At 37.9% G+C, this 25,798-nt stretch overlaps 1 protein-coding gene across 1 annotated transcript in view; it reads right to left on the reverse strand.

Annotated features, from left to right (window-relative positions):
- Positions 1 to 25,798, reverse strand: part of SPAG17 (sperm associated antigen 17) — a 105,911-nt gene that overhangs the window by 58,811 nt on the left and 21,302 nt on the right. The window contains exons 4-13 of the mRNA XM_054214622.1: positions 23,003 to 23,134; positions 19,098 to 19,296; positions 14,631 to 14,825; positions 8,535 to 8,716; positions 5,424 to 5,579; positions 4,634 to 4,715; positions 4,151 to 4,272; positions 3,094 to 3,231; positions 2,898 to 3,011; positions 1,279 to 1,429 (exon numbers count right to left, since the gene is read on the reverse strand). Coding sequence (XP_054070597.1) covers positions 1,279 to 1,429; positions 2,898 to 3,011; positions 3,094 to 3,231; positions 4,151 to 4,272; positions 4,634 to 4,715; positions 5,424 to 5,579; positions 8,535 to 8,716; positions 14,631 to 14,825; positions 19,098 to 19,296; positions 23,003 to 23,134 — 1,471 coding nt within the window. The remainder of the gene's footprint in view (positions 1 to 1,278; positions 1,430 to 2,897; positions 3,012 to 3,093; positions 3,232 to 4,150; positions 4,273 to 4,633; positions 4,716 to 5,423; positions 5,580 to 8,534; positions 8,717 to 14,630; positions 14,826 to 19,097; positions 19,297 to 23,002; positions 23,135 to 25,798) is intronic.

The raw sequence follows: 25,798 nt of genomic DNA on the forward strand, positions 1-25,798 counted from the left end.
ATTATCAAATTTGTTTTTTCTCTTCAGACTAAATTTTACACATAATTTACACACAAGTATGTAAGGTGCAAAGGCAATAATAAATCCTATTTATGGTTGTATGCATTGGTGTCCATATAATAATGTAATCACGAAAAGGACTGAATTTTAAGACAGGTAGTTCAGAGCCCAAATCATACAAACAGTATTTTTAGTTTGAAGTGTTTTCTCTTTACAGTAGCTAAACACCCAAGCACATCAGACAGCTTGAAAATATTGTATATCTCATTTCCTGTTCAAATCAATCACCTTCTTGACAAAAGGGAAGACATTGCTAGCTAAGTTAACAATTGGGAGAGTTTGACAGTATAGTATGGTCCAGTGAAGGCCATCAAATTTGATACCCATCAGCTGGAACGCTACAGCAATACAGGATACCTTAATAGCTTAGTGTCCAAAATGAACATACCAATGACTAGAAACAATGCAGCGAGCGTAAATAAATCCAACACAAGGGATTACAAGACTGAATAGCTGGGAAAGTACCTTCAAATCCTGTGCTTTATATGATGGCATAAATGTAACCAAAGGGATTTGGATGTTTATATTTCTTAGTAGTCTAGCATAAACTTTCGAAACAACCTAAGGGTCTTTCTGTAGTCATTGGGACTGTTTCACAGTGTACGTCATGGTGGCACGCACACTCCAAGAAAAGGTAACTGCAGAAGTGATTATGGTTGAAGAACTGAATGTATTCTTGGTTTGATAAAGGGACTATTGTAGAAGCCATTTCATTATTAACACCAACAGCTTGCACAGAATACATTCTGAAAAACATTTATTGCCCAGTAAAAATCTTCTACCTAAGATACACATGCTCCTCCACCAAAAGCGTTTTGGTAGGTAAATAAACATACAGTTTACGTCAGTGTCTCCCAAAACGCATTCTATGTCCTAGGATCAAAATAGCAGTTTGTACAACTACTTTTTTTACGTCAGATTTAGTAAGTGCTTGTATGTTTCTGAATATAAATAAATGAGTTTTAACATACTTCCAGCTCTTAGTCACGCAGTATTTAATACTCATATAGCCTTTTCCATTAACCATGAAACTGAGGTCTAAAGTTAACCCTAACTTGTATAGTAGGCTAAGGTATAAGCCAGAATATGAAAATGGGAAATTCTGCAAAGGTTTTGGGCAGCTGAAAAAACTTGTTCCAAAATTTCTGCTATTTAATAGGATCATCAACCAGAAGAAAAACACGGATGTTATATGAATGAAAAAGAAAATCACTTTACCACTGGTACAATAATGCATGAGCTCGTGAACTCTGGCCAAGCGTTTAGTGTTGTCTGCAGTTGAAGGAAGGGTGAAACGCGTCAGTTCTGTAAGAGGCAGTTTATCCATCATTTCATGTTCAACCTTTTCTGGATTTAAGTTCTCTTGGACCTGGAACAAAAACCAAAGTACCAGAGTTAAAGTAAACTTTCACACTAGTGGATTTCTAAAAATTATGTTTGAATAAAGAAGTCTTTTTATAGCAAAAGACATAAGCATGTGCTTAAGTCAGTTGGACATAAACTTAAATTTGAGCATGTGATCACAACATGTTTTTGAGTCATGCTGTCAGATATTTTAGGCAGAAAAAATGACCCTCATGACCATGACCACGACCATCAGCACCACATCTACCTGTCTTTTTAATCCCTCCAGGGATGGTGACTCCACCACCTCCCTGGGCAGCCTGTTCCAATGTTTGACAACCCCTTCAGTGTAGAAAGTTTTCCTAATATCCAATCTAAACCTCCCCTTGTGATCATACAGTATATGGGCAGTAGGTACTTCCATGTATCTTTCAGCTGGTCTGTGCTGCTTCTCATAGTAATGAAGTCTGTAAACTCATTGATTAGTCTGTGACAGCAGCACCTCTATATATTTAAGGATTTATCTTTTGAGACTTACTGGTATCTTTCATCTTCGCTCTTTCTAGTATTATGCACTTACAGTACTTTTTTCTTTGACTGTATCTTCCAAATTTTTTTCCTCTATCCACTCCTCAAACATTGTGCTATATCCTGAATTTCATCTTCATCAAATACATCAAATACATCAAAGCACATGCCTGCTAAGAGCATCTCTCGGTGATTGCTCAGTCCTGCCATCTGCTTGAATACCTCCAATGTGTCAGGCTCGATTTGTTTCTCAATGGTGTTTTAATCAATGGTCGCCAAAGAACTGTATTATCACTTGTATTACCTTCAGAGTATTTACCATGTTCAACAGTAAAACTACATGTTGGCTTTGGAAAAATTTGAGAAATTCACAGTGTTTTTTTGGTTCAGAAACTCTAGGAACTGTTACTTTGCAATAATCCCAAACCTTGCATTTGCTGAACCTTTCTGCCTTTGTTAGAATTCGTCAATGTCTTGGTTATATACTATGCTCCAAGTTCTTAGCCAACCTGAATACGCTTCTTATGTTCACTAACAACCTCTATATATTTTCTTATATATAGAACTCTTCTCTACATCTAAGTATTTAATCTAGTCTACAAGGTATATCACTGTTACCAAGTTAGTAACTCATTTTCCACAGTTTCATCAGTATTTGACTACAGTAAAACAACAGAGTTCTGTAATATCTCTCATCTATGCCAAAGGCTAAATGCTCTTATTAATAATGCAGAGATCACTGAAATAAAAATAATGCTCTATGGTTGTTATGTGTCCTCTGTCAGTAGCAGTAACTCATTGCTTCTTAAGCAGACTAAACAGGTGTTAGTGTGTCTCTCTCACTAGGAAAAGTCTAGGCTATACTGTTCTGCTTTGTAAAAACACCACTCCATCTTTTCTAGTGCAGTGAGTATTCTCTGCCTGTGGACTTTAGAACTGTTTATATGTGATAGGTAGCGCTATACCTTCAGCAGGTGCAACCGTTGAGCCATGGTATCGTGGTAGTTAAATAAGAGAGGGTACTTGGGCGTGACAGTCTTTTTTTCACTGTATTTAGGAGAAAGGTATTCATATAGATTCTGTTAAAAAAGAAAGATGTATTAAACCCCAATAATCAGATCTATTTGTCATTTTAGGAAATGAACAAAAGACAACACAAACCTTTTTTTCACTCTCAGAAAGTGAAAGAGAAGGAAGGAGAGAGGCTATATGATCTGCAATGGTATGATGTAGCCCATCTGCCCGAGGCTCTGGTACCACCAGACTAGGTGGTGTAAGGTCTTCTTCACTTGCAATAACCTGGCAAACATGATATATATTAGCTTTCATTACAATATGACTGCTGCTTAACTTCATTAAAACTACCAAGCAGATTCTGCTATAAGCTAAACACACCTTCATAAATTTTGTCAGAAAAGAAAATTGTCAATTTTTTTTCTACCAAGCAGCAAAAATGCAATTCTCCATGTTAGTTCCTGCCCAAAACGATTATTATGGAAAACAGAATTAAATGTTTTCTTCTATTATTCACTTTTGGAAGGATGAGAAGAAAAATATTTACAACTTGAAACATTAAGAACTGTTAATGAACAAAGATAATTAAAAACCAATTGTGTATCAGGTGTTGGACCTTATTTTGAATATTTTCGCCTGAGTCTATTTTCAGACTAAATTGCAAAGAAGTAAAAAAAAAAAGGAAAGGATTGTGCTGAAATTTTATTTCTAAAATAAGGATTTCCAAATCATACTGTGGGTCTCTGATAACTCATATATTATGCCTGAACTCAACAGGATTCAGATCTGCCTAGCACTAGCATCGATACATGCCACTTTTATGTTAGGCTTGCACTAAAACCTTTGTACTGAGTAAAACAGTGAAAGTTCAGTATCAGTAACATTGTTGCAGGACATGAAAACTGGTTATTGACTTAGCTAAGAAATTACACCTTTTTCCTCATTTGATCGCACTGAATCTGTAGTCTTGAAAACATTATTTTGGAATGACACTGTATATACAGGGTAAGTGCACAATACAAAAGAAAACCAAAGATGTCACTTTTGAGTTGTGACTCCTTTGTATTGAACCTCGTTGGTCAGTGTCTCCAAGCACAGTCTCTTCTTTTAGGCTGAAACAGATGGATTTATTGATTTTTGACCAACTCAATATACCAAGTCTAAGTCGAACTAGCCACAGGAATTATAAAAAGAATATTCCTACCTGTTCCAACATGCAGTTCAGCAATAAGGATACAGAAAGGCATTCCTCAGGAATCTGACTCAGCAAGTCATTGTAATACCTCATGTCCACAGAAGTATTAAAAAAAGAAGCTTCTTCCTCTGCTGTTATAAGAGATAAAACATTAAGATCAATTTCTTTAGAAATTACAATTTCTATTACCAAGCAGTTCAACCTTCTGACAATTTTTCTTAAAAAAGACTAATGAAGCCCATTACTGTAGAACTCTCAAATCCGACTGTGACTAGGAATAGACAGAAAAAGTGATTTTCTAAAGAGCTTAGTTATCACCACTGCAGTTTGCAGAGACTTTCACAATGTATTCACCAAGAAACTACTCTCACAACTCTGAACCACATCTTCAGCTTACTGTGCAAATAATTTAAAGGATTTGTGCTGTCAGATGAATGAACGGTATGACAGAACGAACAGCTACAGATGAGTGCTTTAATCGTTTAGACATACCCTGTGACAAATTTACCGTAGGCAGAATTTCTTCTGCTTGCCCTTTTTTCTTTGAAGGTGTAATCTGTGATGCTGATTGTACCTGAAGGAACAAAAATAAAGGTAAAAAACCTCAGAACCATTAGAACAAATTAGGATTGCACAAATAGGTGGGAGAAATTAATTGCATTTAGCTTTGGTTACTTATCCTAGACTAGATACTAAACTTTTAAATGGTTAGTATTAGGGGAGGGAAATCCCACCTAACTCTGAATGGAACAAAATAGCAAGAATGTAGTTTTATGAATGCTTTAAATGAGCTACTGCAGCAGTACTGCTACAGACGGAGTAAACCCATTTTTTCCCTGCCACTAGTACATGTCCTAATAAGCTACTTTCTTCTGCCTACTTGTTTTGTCTACCATGAACAACATAAACTGATCTTGCATAGAACTAATAATCTTTTTTTGATAGTTCACAGATCTGCAACAAGACACAATAGCTCTGTGTAGCTCTGTGCAGGCATATTGATTTTTCATATGCAAGAAAGTGTCATCAGAAGCTATTTAAGGAATTTTAACACTTGTGATACCTTATGCCTGTATGATCCTTCAAATTTTCCTTTTCCTGTTTCCCCAGTGCTGGGTCATTTTTTTTCTATTTTTAAATGATGAAGAGAAAAATTCCCATCTCATTCACAGAAAATTACCCATGGAATGATGGTCCAAGGTGAATTTTTGAGTGCAGAACTAAAGACAGGCAATTCTAGCCTATAACTAGTTATTCTCCACAAGAAAAGAAGGATCCTTGCCTCAGTTACAGGTGGCTGTGTTGATTTTCTCTCTGATAATGCAGGCACATTGATAAACTTTGTGTTTTCCAAGTAGTTAGAATGCTGTCTTCTCCAGTCCAGGCAGTCATACATTAAACAAGCAATGCTTTCAAACAGCACGGTTCCAAATGCAAGCTATGACAGAAAAACATATACAAAAGATGAAGTCTGCATACAGAAGTGTCATGTAACTTAGCCACATAAGTCATTAGCTCTCTGACCAGCAGATCGACAAGGGACTTTTTTTCTCCACTAATACAAGATGTTTTATAGAGTTACCCTAAGAAAACAAGGCCACCTTGTTTTTATTTGCCTAAACAGTGCCACAGTATGGACTGAGCATCGCCTAACTGCTTCAGTTATAAAGTCTAACTTGTCTTAACAGTAACCTTTCAAGGTCTGCTCTCTTGCAACTGGAATTTAGGTTAGTTTTTTGGATGAGAAGGAATGAGAGAAGAAACTTAACATAATTGTTTTACATCATATGTGTAGGTTTCTACTGGTGATGAACCTGTAGCATATCTGCAAGGTCAACCATTCTCCTGCCCTAGAAGGATAAAAAATAAAAACGCAACCAAGTAATCAATGTCATCTCATATTATTTTCTATCTATTGCCCTTTTAAAACAAAGAAAGCCTCAAGAACTGAATTCTGAATTCCATAGCTGTGCAAGCAAAGGAACGTCAGCATACCGCCTAAATGTCCAAAGGGAGAGTGCTGTATCTGCAAAAGTCTGACAAGGAAAGAGTCAAGGTTCTTGAGGTGATGTACTGTGGTTTTCACCAAAGCTTGGGAGGAACAAAAGAAATAATAGCAACTGCTACTTTAAATGTGAAATGTTTTTGTACAAATACCAAAACCCTGTCTGAGACTGCATGCCACTCTCAAGGGTCAGTGGCTTTAATGGACGTATTCTTACCCTGTACATCCTATACATTGTGGAAAAGATGAAATTATTATAATTTTTACACAATTTCTGTCAACAGTCCTTTTTTGAGTGATTCTGTCACTTTTGTGAAAGTAGGGGAAGCCTCTTGTATTAAGAAGTTTGCCTCTAAGAGGTGGCTATCAACATTGGATGTCTCAATTTTAAGTTTCCTAAAATAAAACATGAAGCACAACTATCATTAAGCACTAAATACATTAACTGACCCTTAAGGAGTATTAAGCATCTGCTTTCTTCAACTTGGACCCTCTTTATGGCACTTCAAAACAAGTACGCCAAATCACTGATCAGTTGTGGAATACTCGTCTCAGTTTTCATAGTATTTAAAGACTAGAGGAGATATTTGCGAGAGAATTTCTACTAGTGAAAACAGAATTTTCAGAGTTAATATTCTTGCACCTTTGTTTTTCCAATTCAATACTCTTCTGAAGAATGGGTTAGTATAAAAACCTTCTTTTCATATATTACTTAAGAGAGAGCACAGGAAAATTTTAATTAAAATACTGGAGTGTTTTGAAACCTCAATCTTTTAAACAAAAGAAGATATTTCACAAAGTCACAACTAACAGAATCTGTCATTACTAAATGTGACACATGCAAAGTTTAGTATAATTACAATTTTGTGATTCAATTTCCTTGCTTCTCAGGACAGACACAAATGCTTGTCAAAAGTTTACAGCGTCTGACCATTAGTGACTCTTGAACAATGAAAAAGAATTTTGAAAGTATTTTCCTTTCTAAAGATCTGAAATCTGGAGACTACTTGCCGTATGTAATACTCTTATCATTTTTATATTGATGTCTAAAAATTTGTCACAATAGTTTTCCTTCTGCATATGTTGGACTTCAGAGTTGCAGCAAGCTAGGACTCGGAGACTCTCTAGCAAGTCCACCAGAACAGACTTACTCTATCCACCCATGATTTCACAAGTTATATTCTTCCCATCTGTTTCTTTAAAAACTTACAAACGTTCCTATTTCTTTAGGGCTCTGCTGAATTCTGAGATACACAAGAATATGCAATTACAACTAAAACCTGCTTAAACGCTTTCAGTGACATATAATTTTTCTTTTATTTCAGCTATAATATAGCTGCTCACAGGATATTCACAAGCAGCAACAGTCCCCTATAAAATGTGATTATGGGGAAGACACACAAGATAAAAAGCTTCTTTCCCAAAATAGGTTTTGTATTTTAAGATTCTATCAAGAGTACAATGATAAGTAATGTCGTAAGTAGCAAGCACATTTCCACTATTAAGGCATTTTTAGTGAATGCCTTGGAAACCACTGTGGATTTAGCCAAACTCAGTTCTGACCCCTTCAGGATCAAAGCTACTTCCTAGCTCACCAGATTGTCTACATACAGGATTTATTGTACTATAGATAAGTTTAGGAGGATGTAGTCTGTCCTTTAACCCCAATAATATAAGACCACAAATACAGTAGGTTAAATTATGCCATTTTGCTTTATTTTGCTTTAGTAGTTTGTATTTTTTACTGCTGCTATTGTGGATTGAAATATACTGGACCCTTCTACCTCACTATACATGAGTCTGGAAAAATTTTTAATGGTTCACTTTCTCTTGTAGTGCCCGGTAATAGTCCTGACTCATCAGGCCACGACGAGTAATAAGCCAGAGCCATGTTTCAGGTTGGACGATAAGAAGCAATACTGCGTATGCTAAAACAACTATCAAAAAGCACTCTTGCATGCATTTTAATTTGTTCTCATGCGACCATTCTGAGATGCAGTAAGCAGACTTGCTGTTATGAGGACAAAAATATAACTTTTGTATTATTTCATACAGACATCTGATTCTCTAATGAAGTCCAAATTGGGTCTATGGAAAGATGCTGCATAAATTTAATACCTCAGATTGTTTTAAAACTCTGCTGTTGTGGCCTACGATATTAAGAAACTTCAAGTCAAGTATTTTTATTCAAAGGACTCCTTGTGAATACATGCTGAATAAACTTGTTGGATACATAGGAAATAATTTTTGTTCAAGATTACAAATATACTAACTACTCTGGTTCTGTTTCATAGAAGACAAAGCTAAAATCCCTGTCATTTCAAAATTGGTCTTAAATGTTACAAACCCCAAAGCATGCCATGCATTGTGAAAGCAGAATCTACTGACCAGCATTTCTCTGTCAGACCAATCAGGGGGAAAGGCACTCTCCTTAACTAGGTGATGAAGTCTGGCAATATCAAAGAGATCTGATCCATGCTTTCCACTGTTCAGAACTGGCTCCAGGTATTTCCAAAATGTTTCCAGGTCTTTGATAGCTTCATCTTTCTTTCTTTTCTCTGCTTCTACAACTAAAATGTGTAAACATTAGATAAATCATGGTACAATGTCTCCCTTTACACAAAACACAAATCATGTATTAGTCTTCCGTAAGTATTGTTGAAATATTCCCATCCTCAAAGTCCCAGCAAAAATCTGATGCCCAACTTTGGGATTAAAAAACTCCCGGAAGATAAAGTCTCAGTAAAACATGGTAGTTCTTTCAGAAAAAAAAGGGCTCTGCCCTTGACTGCTGCCTCCCCTCTTCATTCTTTTGCCTACAATCCTAAGACTTTTCTTTACTCGAGTCTATTTTCATCATGTAAATCCTCTCAGAATGCATTAAAGTTGTCATGAGTAACCCCCAAAGAAGGTGCAGGAGCTGGGAGAAACTGCCAATGCAGAAGATCTGGCACAACTCCACAGAGGAACTGAATTACTTTGAAGTTTTCAGTAACAGAAATGAGACAGTACCCAGCAGTACACTATGTGATTTTGAAAAAAAAAAAAACAAAACCAAAACCAACAAAAAAATCTGTTATCATCATATAACAGCAGAAGAGAAGCATCTAGTATATACTAATAAAATGTGTATCAATTTTGAATCATCACTGTCAAAACGGAAATCCTATTTGTGTCAGGTCACACGTTTCCAGCAGAAATGGAGAAAAATGAATTCCATTTTTTCAGGCTGAGAGATTGGTCTGAGTTCTCTTGTTAGCTCTCAGAAAAGCTGAATTAATAGTAGCATAGCTACTAGAGCGATTAGAGGAACACAAAACCAACCCTTTGAAAGGGTACTAACAGTGCTTGACTTGGTACTTCACAAAATGAAAGCCATGCAAACACCTCGGAAGGAAAAGAACATGAAAGCTGTGGTCTCTAATCCACAATTCATGTGCATTCATACTAAGAACAACAGAAACACTATAAAATAATTGCATTTGCAGGTTAATGTCTTCTCGTCTTAAGGTTTCTCTGTACATTATTGAAATGATCAACTACAATCTATTTTATAAGTCATTCAACTACAAAATACTTGAGTTAATGCCTGCTCCAAGGCACAATTAACTACACCTGCACCACTGCCAACAGATGTTTGTCTTAATATAACCTTAAAAGACTCAAAGACTCAATAATATTCCTACATCAGTACTTCGCTAACCTCACCTTGTGGAATGTTTCTTCCTGTTACACTGTATTTTCTCTATTGCAATTTAAACTCTTCATTTTCTGTCCTACTCTTTTACAAACTTGAAAATGTTTATAATTTCTCCACTACGTCACTCAGCCTTTTCTTCTTAAACTTAAGGGTAACAATTCCAATTTCTTCCTCATAGGTAAGATTTTAGAGATCCCTAATAATTTTCTTTTCCATCATTTGGCATTTTTCTGATTGGCACACGTTTCTTACAGGGTCTTAGCTCATTGTTGATTTGCATGATAAGATTACTTCAGGTATCTTTTTAGGACATATTCTAATTTATAATCTGGAGATGGTACTTGGTTTTTAGCGGCATAGTGATATTGCTGACTTATGTTCATTTGTGAAGTCAGCATAACAGCTTATCTTTCAAACCTGTCATGTAGCCATCTGTTTCCTAGCCTTTATTTGTACCTTTAATTATTCTTGTATAAGCATACTACATTGTCCATATTAAATGGAATAACTTTTTTCCAGATTATTATTCTCTGTTCTGTCAAGAATATTTTGCATTTGAATCACAACCCTTATTCCAACGCCCTCAACAATATCAAATAATACGAGACCTAGCACAAATTCCCTTGAGTCCGTTCCATGCATTCTTCTATTTGATAGTAAACATTTAACAGTTACTCTACAGAGGCCAAGATTTTTGAATGAGACTGCACCCGCTATATATTTATTTTAATCTAGACCTACCTGCTCACTGCGGATCATGTGAAATAGCCTTATTAAAATCCAAATATACAACACAAACTACTTCTCTGCTCAGAAGGCCAGTACTTCATTTTGTAAGGAAATTAAACTTGTCTGACATGATTTGTTCTTGAACGGCATACACTAGCTGTTACTCATCTCCCCATTTTTCTTTTAAGTGGTTATATATTATTTGTTCCAGTACTTTTCCAGAAACAGAAATTAAGCAGATTACAGTGCCTTGGCTATTTGTGCTCCTTTCCCTCTTCCTCACAGCTCTTTTTCCACTATCTCACTTGCTCTTTATGAGTTCTCAAATATAAATGAGAATGGCAGGCAATCTTTAAATAGAATACAGTTTAAGTTAATCGGAATATGACACCAAGTTGGGCAGCAGTGTTGATTGCTTGAGGGCAGGATGGCTCTCCAGAGGGATCTGGACAGGCTGGGTTGATGGGCCAAGACCAATGGTATGAGGTGCAACAAGGCCAAGTGCCAGGTCCTGCACTTGGGTCATGACAACCCCATGCAGTGCTATAGGCTTGACGAAGAGTGGCTAGAGAGCTGCCCGGTGGAAAAGGACCTGGGGGAGTTGGTCAACAGACAGCTGAGTATGAGTAAAACAGGGTGCCCAAGTGGCCAAGGCGGCCAACAGCATCCTGGCTTTTATCAGAAATAGTGTGGTCAGCAGGACTAGAGAAGTGATCATTCCTCTGTACTCAGCACTGGTGAGGCTGCACCTCGAGTACTATATTCAGTTTTGGGCCCCTCACTACAAGAAAGACATCAAGGTGCTAGAGCGTGCCCAGAGAAGGGCAATGAAGCTGGTGAAGAGTCTAGAGCACAAGTCTTATGAGGAGCAGCTGAGGGAACTGGGATTGCTCAGCCTGGAGAAAAGGAGGCTGAGGGGAGACCTTATCACTCGCTACAACTACCTGAAAGGAGGCTGTAGCAAGATGGGGGTCAGTTTCTTTTCCTAAGTAACAGGTGATAGGACAAGAAGAAATGGCCTCAAGTTGCGCCAGGGGAGATTTACATTGGATGTTAGGAAAAATTTCTTCACTGAAAGGGTTGTCAAGCACTGGAAAAGGCTGCCCAGGGAAGTGGTTGAGTCACCATCCCCGGAGGTATTTAAAAGACATGTAGATGTAGTACTGAGCGACATGATTTAGTGGTAACTTGGCAGTGCTAGGTTGGACTTGATGATCTTAAAGGTGTCTTACAACCAAAATGATTCTATGATTCTATGAATCAGCTGATCTGAAAAGTTCTTTGCCTTACCTAAGTAGTACTCAGTTATTTTACCTGTTCCTCCACAATTTGAAGCTGAATCTTGTGGTTAGTTATAACTATCTCCTGTCTGCAATGGTATTTGTAATGAAAACAGATTAACTCCCCCACAACACACATGCCAACAAAAAGTACAAAAAGCACCCCCAAACATTAACCACTGCCCGCCTTCTCAGGATTACCTCCTGTCAGTTCTTCCTCTCTGTTGAGCAGCAGACAAACATTTTCCTTGGTCCTTCTGCACTCCACCTTGTATCTTGGCATTTCTGATTTTATGTCAGTAGGCTCATAATAAACATATATTCTCCTTCCTAGTGACCTGGCCTATTTCTAATTCTATGTAAATAAAATTATATTAAACAAACCCATGCTTTCTGCTCTCTGCACTTCAACTATTTTCTAGTAAGACATTATCTTTAAAATTTACAAGTTATAACAAACCTATAAGAAGCTGGAAATTATGCTTGCCTTTCATTCTTTTCCCAGAGATAAGATAGCTCAACATACAAATTCAAACATGACATTACTTCTTTGAGACCACCAGTTGGTGCTGTGATTGCCTAAGTCTTAAAGGCTAAGTCATCCTCCTGTGTTCAGTTTTTGCCATTGCCTCTTGTCCTATCACTGAACATCACTGAAAAGAGCTGGGCTTCCTCTTCTTTGCACCCTCCCATCAGGCATTTATACACATCAATGAGATCCTTTGGGGCTTTCTCTTCTCTAGGGTAAACATTCCCAGCTCTCAGCCTCTCCTCATATGAGAGATGTTCCAGTCCCTTAAACACCTTTGTGGTTATCTGATGGACTCTCTCCAGTAGTTCCATATCTCTCTTGTACTGGGGAGCCCAGAACAGGACACAGAACTCCAGGTGCAGTCTCATCAGTGCTGAGTAGAAAGGAAGGATCAACTCCCTTGACCTGACACGGCCTAGGATACCACTAGCCTTGTTTGCTACAAAGGCACGTTGCTGACTCACGTTCAACTTAGTGCCAGACCTCTAGGTCCTTTTCTGTCAAGCTGCTTTCCAGCCGGTCAGCCCCCAGCATATATTGGTGCGTGGGGTTATTCCTCCCCAGGTGCAGGACTTTGCCCTTGCCCTTATTGAATTTTATGAGGTTCCTGCCAGCCCATTTCTCCAACCTGCGAAGGTCGCTCTGAAGAGCAGCACAACTCGCTAATGTTTCAGCCACTCCTCCCAGTTTTGTATCATCAGATCACTTGCTGAGGGTATATTCTGCCCCACTATCTTGATCATTAATTGTTCCCATTGAGCAGAATTCATACCATTGATCACTACCCTCTGGGCTAGGCCAGTTTTCAATCCACCTCAGTGTTTGCTTATCCAGCCCATACTTCATCAGCTTCTTTATGAGGATCCAGTGACAAAGGCCTTACTGAAGTCGAAGCAGACAATATTCACTGCTCTCCCCCCATCTACCAAGCCAGTCATTTTATCATAGAAGGTTATCACGTTGGTTAAGAAAGACTTCCTCTTGGTGAATCCATGCTGATTGATTGACCAAATTCTTGTCCTTTACGTGCTTGGAAATTGCTTCCAGGGTTAGCTGTTTCATAATCTTCCTAGGGATCAAGGTGAGTCTGAGCAGCCTTTAGTTTCCTAAGTTCTTCCCACCACTTCTGAGGACAGGAGTGACACTTGATTTTCTCCAGTCCTCAGGCACCTTCTCCAACTGCCATGATAATTCAAAAGTTATTGACAGTGGCTTCACAGTAACATCACAGTCAGCTCCCTCAGTATTTGTGAGTGCATCCCGTCAGGTCCCATGGACTTACATATGTCCAGTTTGCTTACGTATTCCCTGACCTGATCCTCTTCCACCAAGGGTATGTCTTCCTTGCTCCAGACTTTCCCCTCATCTCTGGGGCCTGGGATTTCTAAAGGCCGCTCGTGATCACAACCACTTTTTCTTCTTCCATGTATCTCAATGACGAGTCTTGCTCTGTGTTCTTGGTAACCTTCTCAGAGATGTCAGAAGGATGCTACTAGGTGCCCTGTAAGCCTTCTCTTCTCCAGATCAAGCAAGCCAAGGTCCTTCAGCCACTCTTCATAGGGTGGCTGTCTGCTGGACTCAATCAAGTTTATTCGTATCTTTCTTATACCGTAGAGCCCAGAACTCTGTTCTCATGAAAGCCAAGTAACAGGGAACAACCACTTCCCTTGATCTACTGGCTATGTTTCTACAGCTCAGTATGGTCAGCTTTCATTGATGACTCATATGTAGCTTATTGTTCACCAGGACCTCAGTTCAAGAGAGGTGTTACAGCCTCGGGACAGCTGAGTACAATTGTAGGGTGTTATTCTGTGGTATATTCTTCTCTGGCTGGGGCCACAGTCCCAAAGTGGCCAGCTGTGCACTGAAATTACCTTGAAATTACCAAATGAGCTAAGTTTGCTTAGCAACACACCTTTCTGGGTAATGATTCATAGAAGTACGCATTTGATAAAATGTTGTTCTTTGGCGGCTGCTGCAGAAAACTATGCCTGCAACCACTGCCTGCTTAGTCAGTCCCTCTTTCTACTGTCCAGCTCAGGCAAGTTTTTGCACTGGCAAATCATTTGGTTTGGTGACCAAACAATGGCAATACCATTTTTGCACTGGCAAACACAGCTGCTCACAGGTAGCATGCACAAACACAAGGCACAGAGACAGTGAAAAACACAGCAAGAGGAGTCTTTGCTTGGATATAAAACAGCCTCTTTCCTACACAAATTTTGTTCTTATGACCAGATTACCTGTGGGTGAAAGTAAAGATTCTCCTTGAAGTTTAGTTGCTTCAAAGTATGTCTGCAACGGCTTATAATTCTCAGAAGAAATTCTAATTACACTTGAAATGTTAATCCCAAGATCAGACATCACAGGCAACAGCTGAGGGTTGTGGAAATCCAAAATTATAAAGTAATGATGGGCACCATCATCTGGTTCATCATCTGTTCAAAACACAACAAAAACAGACTAGAGCAAGGACATTCAACAGCTAAACAAAATTCAGTTTTTTCTTGACTATATAGGGGTACTGCAAATTAAGGTCCTTTTATAACCTCATTGGGACAACTACATACGAGTTTCAAAATATTATGTGCATTAGACTGAAGTCTTCTGTAGCAAACCACCTAGAAGTCAGCAGGAAGAATACAAGTTAGAAGTAACAATTGTTTGGAGAAAAACTGATTATAACCAGAATGCTACCTGTAGCAGCATTTCTGTAATTGCTTCTCTTTAAGGAGTTTAGTGTCAGGACATATTCACATGCTCTAATGGTAGTTTAAGCTATCCTATTTCATCCTGCATAAAGCTGGCCAGGGAGCACACACAGAGTGAATTACTGTGTCTTAGATGAGAGATTACATTAGCTGTAATAATTCTGAAGGATTAGCTGCAGGTATGAGCTGACTCACTGCTGACTGCTCCCTGCCCAACAGGTTCACGTTTGCTTAGATGGACTCCCTGTCAAAATCCTCATCGGCCAGTAATACCAGCTCACACTAGTCCTTTTAGTTGGCAAGGGGCATACCCAAATTCATCCTGAAGTGCAGATAAGTTGTTTCACTGAGCGCCTGCCCTGTTCGGGCTTATTAGTTCTGTCGAAATACACATAGCAACATTTCAGTACCAAAGCAAAATGTTAAGCATCCTCTAAATAAAAATGAGCCCTCTAGAAGCTTGACTCTAACCTAAGTTAATTGCGTAGGTTCCCTTTACAGCCCATGGAGAAAGAAAGGTACCACAGACAGGTACCACGTTATTTAATTCATCCAGCATGGTTATTTATCATGAGACAACTGAAACTGCCTGCTGAAGCTCCTGTATCTTTCATCAACTATGAAACACATATAATTAGTGCAGACTATCTTGCACTAACACCAAAACAAAGTTTTATTTTCAATTTAGAATTAAGATCCTTTCCTATGCCTACTAATGCAACACACTTAAAAGTCCTTTAGCCACTCCTCAGCACATGGGACTCATTCATCCAGGGGAGAAAGAAAGGTAGCCTGGCACTTTTTCCTGTATTTGGGCACACAGCCAGGGCTGTGCAGGTGCTGCTACCGCCTGGAGCAGCAGGCTGGCAACATGGTTGTCTCTCCTGTTCTTGTACCATTAGGTAAACATAAAAGAACTTAGGAATTTGGAGAAAGACTGACTAAGGAAGCAGCCACCATGGTCCAGTACATAAAATGCATAAAACAAAATCAAAACCAGAAGAAAACTAGTCCATTGTATCACTGCTAGTACTGAAAGCGAACCACATATTTTGATGCCTCAGTTACTGCAGGAAGAAAAAGCGCAAGTGCATACAATTACTGAGCATTAATGATTTCTAACAAAGACGACAGACATCTGCACAGTGACTTACAGAGATCCAAAAATTACAATGCATACATGCTGGAGAAGACTGCCTGCCAGTCAACAGTTATGATTATGCTAATAATTGTGACAAGTTGATAACAATCAGTCAGTTCTAATAATCAGTGACTAGTTCATACTCCAATGGTGAAAGACATCAATGCAAGTAATCTCAAGATTACTCAAAAGCAGAAATATTCCATTTCAAAAAGGTGATAATGTACTAGGGATGAATGATAACATGGCTGTTAGCTACCAGAAACAGATACAGATTGACTATGAGTTCAAGACATATAAAATCAATAGCTCAGACTACTCTCGAGTAAAAACTGTGACATTTTTCTCTTTTGTTAGTTTGTTGGGGTTTTTTTTGGTTTGTTTGTTTGTTTTGTGGTTTTTTTTCCTTGATACAGCTATATTAAAACAAATATAAACCGTTCAGGTTCAGATCGGGTATTAGGAAAAACTTCTTCACTGAAAGGGTTGTCAAGCATTGGAACAAGCTGCTCAGGAAAGTGGTAGAGTCACCATCCCCTGGAAGTATTTAAGACATGTAGATGTGGTGCTTAGGGACATCATTTAGTGGTGGACTTGGCAGTTGATGATCTTAAAGGTCTTTTCCAACCTAAATGATTCTATTAGAGTGGCCAAGAGTGCTGAAAACTTTTTTCACTCTATCAACTTTAAGGATCACCCAAGGTTCTTTGTGTCTTCTGCTCAGATTACAAAATACTGAATGTGCATGAAGATTTTTAAAGTAGTACACTCTGAGCAGAAAAGTTTCATAGATCTACGTGTTCTTGACAGTGAGAAACGGAGCTGGCACCATTTTGTCCCAAGGCACAAACAAAAGCTTCAGTGTGAAGTCCTTGAGAACCTTAATTGCCATATTCTTGAGGAAAGATAGAAAATCCTGACACAGTTGTTTCACCACACTTAATGTTCATTTAGAATGGTCTCCAGAAGTGTTGTCAATACGTGACTTAATTTTCTCTTGGCATGGACTTCTAGGTGGAACTGTCAGGAAGAAGGAAGAAACAATTACCTCTCCATAAAACAACAGTTATGTTTTTCCTGTAGCCTGTAGTGAAGGGTTTGAGGGGTGCTGTCCTTCTCAGGGCTAGAGGTTCCTCCTCACTGTCTTCCTCAGCATGACTAAAGGAAGTTGCAAGGTCAGATTACCTTTCCCATTGTTAGTTAGCTCCTTATTGCCTTCAGACTGGAAATCGATCCACTGAATACAATTTTTTTTGTATGAGCCAGAATCAATTTGTTTATTATTAAGCCCAACTGTGTGGATGCACAATGAATGTGGTGAGTTGTTCAGAATGGCTTCAGCTCAGTACAGTCATGACTGCAAAATTAAATACAGCACAAGTGACCAAGCAGAAAACACTTCAACAACTTCTCCTTTGAGGTAATCTGCAACTATTGCTATTTTGTAAATATCCTTGCGACTAATGAGACAAATCCCAGTCAATAAAAATAATAGTTTAACAGCAGCGTTAATAGTTCATAATATAGAGCTACGAAGCATACTAAACAAGGATACCTTTCCTGGCTGTCAGTTTTTGAAGGCAATTTGTGTTTTCCTTACTTTGTCTTCTCATTAACTGTGTTTAACAAGGCAGCAGAGTATGGATATCTTACACAGGTACCTAATGTTTTCTGCCCATCCCTGAAGGCAGTAGGGAGCAAAAATGTTGGAGTTGGTAAAATTGTTTCTACGGGGCCTAGTGGAAGCACTTTACTACCCACTCAAAGCCACTCTGTACCAATTTTAGTAAGATGACATGAGTTCTCTACATCACTTCAGCTTGGATTCCTGAAGGCATGAATGTTCCTTTGAACACTTTTTTCAGGTCCTGAAAAACCTTAAAATCATCAAAAGAATTATGTTATAGCCAAGCTTTATCTGAAAAAATGCAGAGTTATGCACAGATAACTACTGTTTTGTTCTTGTGTACTTTTGTCAGCGTCACTAAGACTCACACTTGCTCTAAACACCTGAACTGATGCTTTTTAAATGCTGCAAGAGTGCCATTGATCTTGAATGAGACGCAGACAGAGGTCTGATGAAAGAATGAGGAAAGCCTGCAGCAGTTCAACTAGGGAATAGCAGGTAGACATGATGCATCCAAAAATCAGCAAGTGCTTCTCCATCAGGAAAGATCCTGTTTATGTTGATGTAGCTCAAACATATTATGGTCCAAATTAAATATAGCTGTGATCTAATGAGGAGAGCTATGCAGATTCTCCAGTATTTTTTGTTCCAGTGAAATTTGTAACCATGGATGCCATGTATTAAGAATAAAGATTTTCTCAGCACTAGTTAGCATATTATTCTTTACCTCGTATATCTCATTCCTGGAGCAGATTTCTTCAGGTCTCAGTTCTATCAACATGTTTTGACAGCAAATGAAATCACATTGCCCTTTGTACAGAACCTGGCTTCATCCACAGACAATGGTAGGGAACTCTGCTATACTTCATAATACAAGGAGAAAGCCACCTTTGGATACTGACACAAATGCATTTAGTTATTCTGAAATCTTTAGGTAAGAAAGGTTTTCTGTAGGCTTTGTTTAGCCACTTTCTTTAGTCTTAAAGATGCCAAAACATTTTGATGTTGACATGCTACATATACCTCATCTGTATTCTACTTCTTGAACTTCACGACCTATCCCAATTGGAGGAGAACACAGTGCCCTCTTCAAATGCAAAGTGGCAATGCTTTAATATTGCCAAATAGATCTTGATCTTTCAACATGGAACAAAACAAAGTACGCAGTTAGAAGCTACATTGCAAGATCTCTAGCAAGTTTATCAGGAGTATATTTGCATTTTTTACATACCAGTATATTTGTCGTCTTCTTCCACTTTTCCCCGTCTCTTCAATTGGGTGTCCTTTTCAACAGTGACTGGTGCTACTTCTGCCTTTTTTCCTTTCTTTTCTTTCTCAGCTGTCTTGGCACTGGGAACGTTCTCCTTCTTGCCAGGAGGTTTAGCTTTCTCTTTCCCTCCATCTTTTTCCTTTTGTTTCTCTTCTTCTGCCTGACAAGATGAATAAACTAAATTTTCATTGTAGCCTTTGTGCAGAACAAAGGGCAGACTGCTGTAAAATTTTAGTGTCTCAGTTTCTTTATTTGAATACTTTTCCCTCTCAGCCACTATAATGTGGTGAAGCTGTCTTGAACATTCTGCTTTATCCTTCTCAACATACCATTCAGTTTATTATATTCTTACTAAATCATAGTGTTAAGACTTCACATTAAAAAGGAACTGTGAGAGGTAGGTAGACATTATACCTACAAAATTAATCAAATGCATACTGGTAGAGAGATGAGTAAAGAATCACTGTGGTTATGTTACTGCCACTACAGCACTTGCATCAGCCACTAACCTTCCATGGACTGAAGGGAAGCAAGACAAAATTAAATTTCTGTTAAGTCTTTAGCATCTCTGTTAACACTCTTGAGTATGGTGTAAAATGGTACCAGCACTATTTTTCTTTGATGTAAATATCTGTCTACCATAAACTAGAACCAAGAGTCTTGTGCTCATTTCACACAGGATATTACTCAGCCATTCTCATTATTTTCAAACAAAAACACCTACATTAAGCTCTGCTCAGTAATTTAAGAGGAAAGAATGAAAAAAGATTTTTTAAGTATCCCAAAGCCTCACACTATAAATCCAGAAAGCTCAGAGTCAGTCTAAAATTAAAATAATCCATAATATATTAAGGTAAAGCGAGGTGCTGTAAAAGTAAGAAAGCCTCCATCTTATTTCTACCCAGCAGCAGTACTACGTACCTACTATGCAAGAATGACAAAATGATCGTAAAGCTAAATTAAATACAATAAACCGATATTAACTTAACTTACTGTTACCATTCTGCTGGTGATAATTTAAAGGCTATTAAAGCAATGAGAGAAGCTCTCCATGCAAATGAGATAGGGCAGTTGACTCTATACAGTTGCTTTCCCTAGATCCAGCTGGAAAAGCAGACTTTCCAGCTGTAGTAGTAGTTGTAGTAGTTCAAATTCAAAACCAAAGCAGAATTTTTTTTCCTGCTTTTCCCTTCTTCATGCATTCCGTTTCTGTAAAATTTAGAAATGTCTTCAAGAGATTCTTAAAACTATTAGTGCTGTGAAATGGAGGTTTTGGATGCCTTCATTATTTTCTTTCAAATTTATTCCACTTCGGACATTTCAAACCAAAGAGTTTGATAGTACTGTTTTGAATTCTAAGCTGATGAACACTGTTATCAAAAGAGATAACACAATCATCACACTACACAGTTCACAATTGGCTTTATCTATTGCACCTGCATCATTTTATGTAATTAAGTCTCAAAAAAGCAGAACTTGCCAAGATTTCAACAAAAAACAGTAGTTGACCTTAATACCTCAGGAAGTAACAGGTCCCCTTTCTAGGGCTCTTTCCTTTTCCTCTCAATGTCGTATTTCTCCTTCCCTACAGGGTGCAGCTTTTTGTGGAGCTTCTAATCTTCCATTAGCTTTACACCCTGTGATTTTGTTATTTTAAGCTTCATGTTACAGAATATTACTGCCTCAAACAGTTTTCTAATTCAGAGATACTTCTCTTCTGCATATTAATTTAAATGCATACACCTGTCAATTTATGACAAGCTTCTGATCTTAATGAAATAATGGTTTATTTTTGTTTATATTGGTGTCTATTCTAAAAAACAATGGACACTTATGTTGGCTTTCTGAGAACTGATCTGATAGTAAAATCCTGTTTTCAACCCCTGAGTTGTTGGCAATGGAACTTGTACTGTACAAGCTAGTTGGAAAGGGTTAAAAATTTTAAGGCAGACAATTTAGAGTTAGAATTCTAAATTAAAAGCCAGCTTCTGCTCATTCTGTACTGCAGAGCATCGTCACGGCCAAGAGCCTTCCCAATTCTTGACGCTGTCTTTGTCCTTCAGCTGCTGCTCTCGTGTTTGCCTGTCACGCTTTGTTACAGATATAACCTGGAAGAGGTGACAACTTTCCCAGATTGCTTGGCTAAAACAGGGAAGAAATGGTACGTTCCAGAGATTCTTCAACTTTCAATATCACCTATCCTCCAATTCTCTAGGGAAATAAAATTATAGTTACAAAAATAATCTTGAAAAATCAAATCCAAGGGCACCATTTTAATATTGAAGTGCCTAATCTTTAAACTTCAAATTTTTGTTTTACAGTTTAGCTATCAGTCAATGCTGATAAGAAAGAGAAAAGCCAATTTTTCTCCCTTCACTATGAAAAAATCTGCTCTATAGGTTCAGCCTCTCAACTTCTCTTCAGATTGAAAACACATTTCTTTTTCTCAGATTCTTCATATATTTCTGTGGCTTACATTATAATTTGCTAATCAGTTTTGCAATTGACTTCTATGGGAACAGGACACAACTTTAATTTATTACCTACCATTTAATGTTCTTGTACTTGTGTGCTATACTTCAACCACCAATTATTCCCACAAATAGAATTATTGATAAAGAAATTTAGAGACTTTTCAGCTACACAAAAACCATGAAACCATTTTCTTTGTGCATCTCTTACATGCATAGACTGCTTAGGTCTCCATGCCATCAGATTCTACATTATTGATCAATTAACAGGGTAAACTATTACAGTAATTATATGAATTTCTGATAATGGTCTTCAGATGCATAAATGTTTCCTAGAAAAGGACTATAGCAAAGACCATCTGTTCAGTAAGTTGTGGGGTTTTTTTAATTACAGATGTTAGAAAGCAAGTAGAGATCTGGTCTGATTGTGACCCTGTGGAAGCTTGGTGAAATTCCTCCTCAAACACATACGCAATCTGACTGAGGCAATCTTGGAGCTAGCAGTGACAACCTCGGAGAATATGCAGAAGCAAGTTTTGGGAACACTGGAAAATGTGGTACCCAGTTCTGAGAAGCAGACTTCAAGATATGAACTATCTGGAGAAAGTTCAGAGGAGAGGAATAAGCATAATCAAAAACTAGAAATCATGACATATATTTGGATCTCTTTAGCTAAATATGTAATAGATCTCTGCAGAATCGAGGGCAAGAACTGTTGTCCCCATATACAGTGAGAAGCGAAGCAGTAAATGGATTTAAATTAGAGGAGGGTTGATAAGGTTAGAAACCTTTTCCAAATGGCTACGTTGCAGAGATTGTTGAGTAGTAATACTGATTGACATAGAAAAATGAAAGCACAGCAGTGGAAGGTTTTAAGAAGAGGTTCGACAAACATCTGCCAGGAATAGTTTATGTAAATTTTATCCTGCCTTAGTGCTGGAGGATGGAATAGATAACTTCTCCGAATTTCCTCCAGAGAGGTGATTCACGGTAATAACTTCTTCATAGTGCTGCTCTGCATCTATCCTTGTTAACTCTCATGTAATAACCTCTCCTACCTTTACTTCAGCAAAGATATATTTAGTGGAGGACGGTTTCTAGCTCTATTTTCTATTGGTCTTAAGACTCAGCTAAGACGTAGTTTTTACTCTAGCAAAGAGTTCTCGCACAATATTCCCCCCCAACCCCACTGCCCCCCGCCGTCTTATCTGCATTTGAGTAATTAAGAGCTTCTTCCCCAAATTCCGATTAACTTAAAAGATAAATTTCTATTCCCACTTCTCTTCACTTACAGATTTAGGAGGTTAAGCATGAGGAGAAAACTGAATTTATGGAAACTGCAAAAGAATATAAGTATCTTCCTACAGTTAATTGAGCATCCTCCCTAAGGCATACCTTCTTTTCAGCTTCTCTTCTCTGAAGGTCCTTCTGTTTGAGACAAAGCAGTTGAAATTTCAACAGCTTTCCAATTAGTGTTATAGGAATTTCTTCACCCCTATCCAGAATAGCTTTGGCTACTTCTATCACCTGCAGAGAAAAAAAACCACAACAAAATAACTTTACTTATATAGTTTTAATATTGCATTTGATACATATTTTGCATGCTGAAATGAGGAAGTGCTGTCTCACATTGTACAATGCATGGGTCAAAATGGTCACGCATTCAGAAAAACAACATCTCAGTAGACTCATAGCTATTCTTCGGTTCCTAAGACCTCAGATGAAGTTATATCTGCTAGAGTATGAGATAAAACTAGAATGGAGAAAAACTTCTATGATTTATGTAAAGGTCAACAGACACACAGTTCTCACAGCAAAATGTCATTTTTTTAGGTTTTAAACAAAGAAGCAACATTAAGAAACTACTTACTATAAAGTAATAAATTAAAAAGCATTTAACAGATAGCAAATCAAGGGGAACAGTTTGGAGTACTGTTTACAAAGTGACTAGTGTCTGAGGCACTAGCCCTGAATGAAAGATAAAAACTTCTTGAAGGGAATTTGAGAGGGTCTGTCTTGGTGAAAATACACCCCCTCGCTGTGTAATTCTGATTCTGTTGGTATGCAGACTAATTGGGGTGAAATAAGGCTATTGAGTTTTCTTAGGGTGATGACAGCAGCGGGAACATACAGCTGCATTGTCCAGATGTGTGGCATTGACAGGCTGTTTTATGACTATGTTTTTTACAGCTTGTTTCCACTAAATTTCATACAACTCACTAACATCTGGGCCGTTTTCCTTGGAGCCTCATAACCACTTTATTTACTGCGAAAAAAATAAAATAACATAAAAATACCATAAAAAGTTGTTATATGTTTCTTTTCACTCGTGTTGTCTCTGTAATAAAGTCCACCTATGTAGGAAGCGCTGTTGAGGAATAATATAACCATAATATTTTCCTACTTTTGTTTTTAAGCAACCATCAGCTTTATTTATAACCATGAGCTGAATTAGGTGTTACTCAAATGTTCTGACATGTTTCTCTTTTCCCCTCTTGGAGCAATTACAGTTGGGCACATATGGTGTCAATTTTGCTTGCTAGCATTCAGACAATGAAGGTGCACACTGCATCTCACTGAACTGTGTCTTGTCTAACGCAAACACCACCATTAGCTTTGAGCTTTCATAGCTTCTTACCCAGCTTAAAAATTTCCACTTCTCGAGTAAAACCTAGGTAAGCAAATGTAGCCACTAAAAATGCTTCTCTGAATAAAACAAAGCCAAAATGGAATGCAGGCTATTATATACCGAATTATTGTTTCATACAAATGAAAGCAAGGTACAGAAAAAGAAATCTCTTAACATTCAGACTTTTTCCGAATTGCATATAGAGAGACAAAAAACCCAAGATCTTTGCATTTATAAACCCTCCCAAAGCAATCCTGCCCCTCCAACACAAATAAATCTGATGATCTCCTTAACATAAACATAGGAAAAGACATCATAGTTCAGATCAGTTCTGCTTTACATCTTTCATATTCAGAGTAAGACTACTTACTGGTCACTATCTCAACAAGTCAACCATAGAACGCTTCTGGAAAGACTCCCTTTGACTTCAGAGTCACAGCAGAAAACCAAGGATATTTTAAGAACTGACTTAAAAACTCACACAGACTGTAGGCACAGTAGAAACTACTAGCTATTCCAAGAAAAAACAGTCACCCAGAGCTAGCTGCACAAATCTGTGCTCTGAAAGAAAGAGACTTTGGTAGAAATATCATCATATTATCCCTTAGAGAGAAAAATTCTCATATAGCTTTTTTTGCAGAAGTCGTGTTAACAGCCTTTGGAAAGGGATGCTTCCCAATTGCCTAATCTAGATGAGTTGCACATTTCTTGAAAAACACAATAGAGGGGAAACAGAGGGATTCTGGAAGGACTCCTGAAAAGTGTATATATAGTAACCTGGCTCAATGGCAGTTCCTGATTTATTGTTCATGGAAGAAGGAAGGAACGCTTCGACTCTTTTACAGCCCATTCTTCCTGAGAAGTTCAAAGCATTTTACCAGTCAAAAGCAATGCATCATGACTATTCCTATTTTGTAGATAGAGAATGCAGAAATGAAGAGACTTCTCCAAGGTGTGTAGTGAGCTGGACAACTCTGAGTGGGTGGGAAGAACAAATTTTCTTATGTGAAGCAGTAGAGAAGTATAAACCAAACTATTTAAGAGGAGTACAGTACATGACTGTGGAGAGAAGTCAGACAAATAAGACAAAGATAAAATGAGCACGCTACATTTGGCAATACAAAGGATGCAAAGAGTTTTTCATACAGCAATGTAAAATCTGCTGTATGCGTAAGTAAATAAAAACCATTCCTTCATCACTGCTAGTTTAAAGACAGAACATAGATCAATCTGTGCACAGTAAATAAAATAAATTAAATCTATTACACTTAAGCATGTTTACTTCATCTGTTGTCCTGTGAATTATGCAGGCACCTGGCATAAACAGTTAAGAATCCACAGAGCCACAATTTGAAAAAAAAAAAAAACAAACGCTGAAGACAAAGACTTGGTAGGAGTACAGAAGAAATTTTTTTTGGATACTATGAAGTGGATTCATTTCAGATTGGCTATACTTCAGCCAGCCAGTGATGACCTTTTTCTTATGTGAGAAACCATGGAAACTTGGATGGACAAACTTGGTTAGGTAGGGCCTCTTTTCCTTTAAAAGAAGAGGAAACTTA

The sequence above is a fragment of the Rissa tridactyla genome, chromosome 1, assembly GCF_028500815.1.
Source record: "Rissa tridactyla isolate bRisTri1 chromosome 1, bRisTri1.patW.cur.20221130, whole genome shotgun sequence".
In the NCBI taxonomy this organism is placed as follows: Eukaryota; Metazoa; Chordata; class Aves; order Charadriiformes; family Laridae; genus Rissa; species Rissa tridactyla.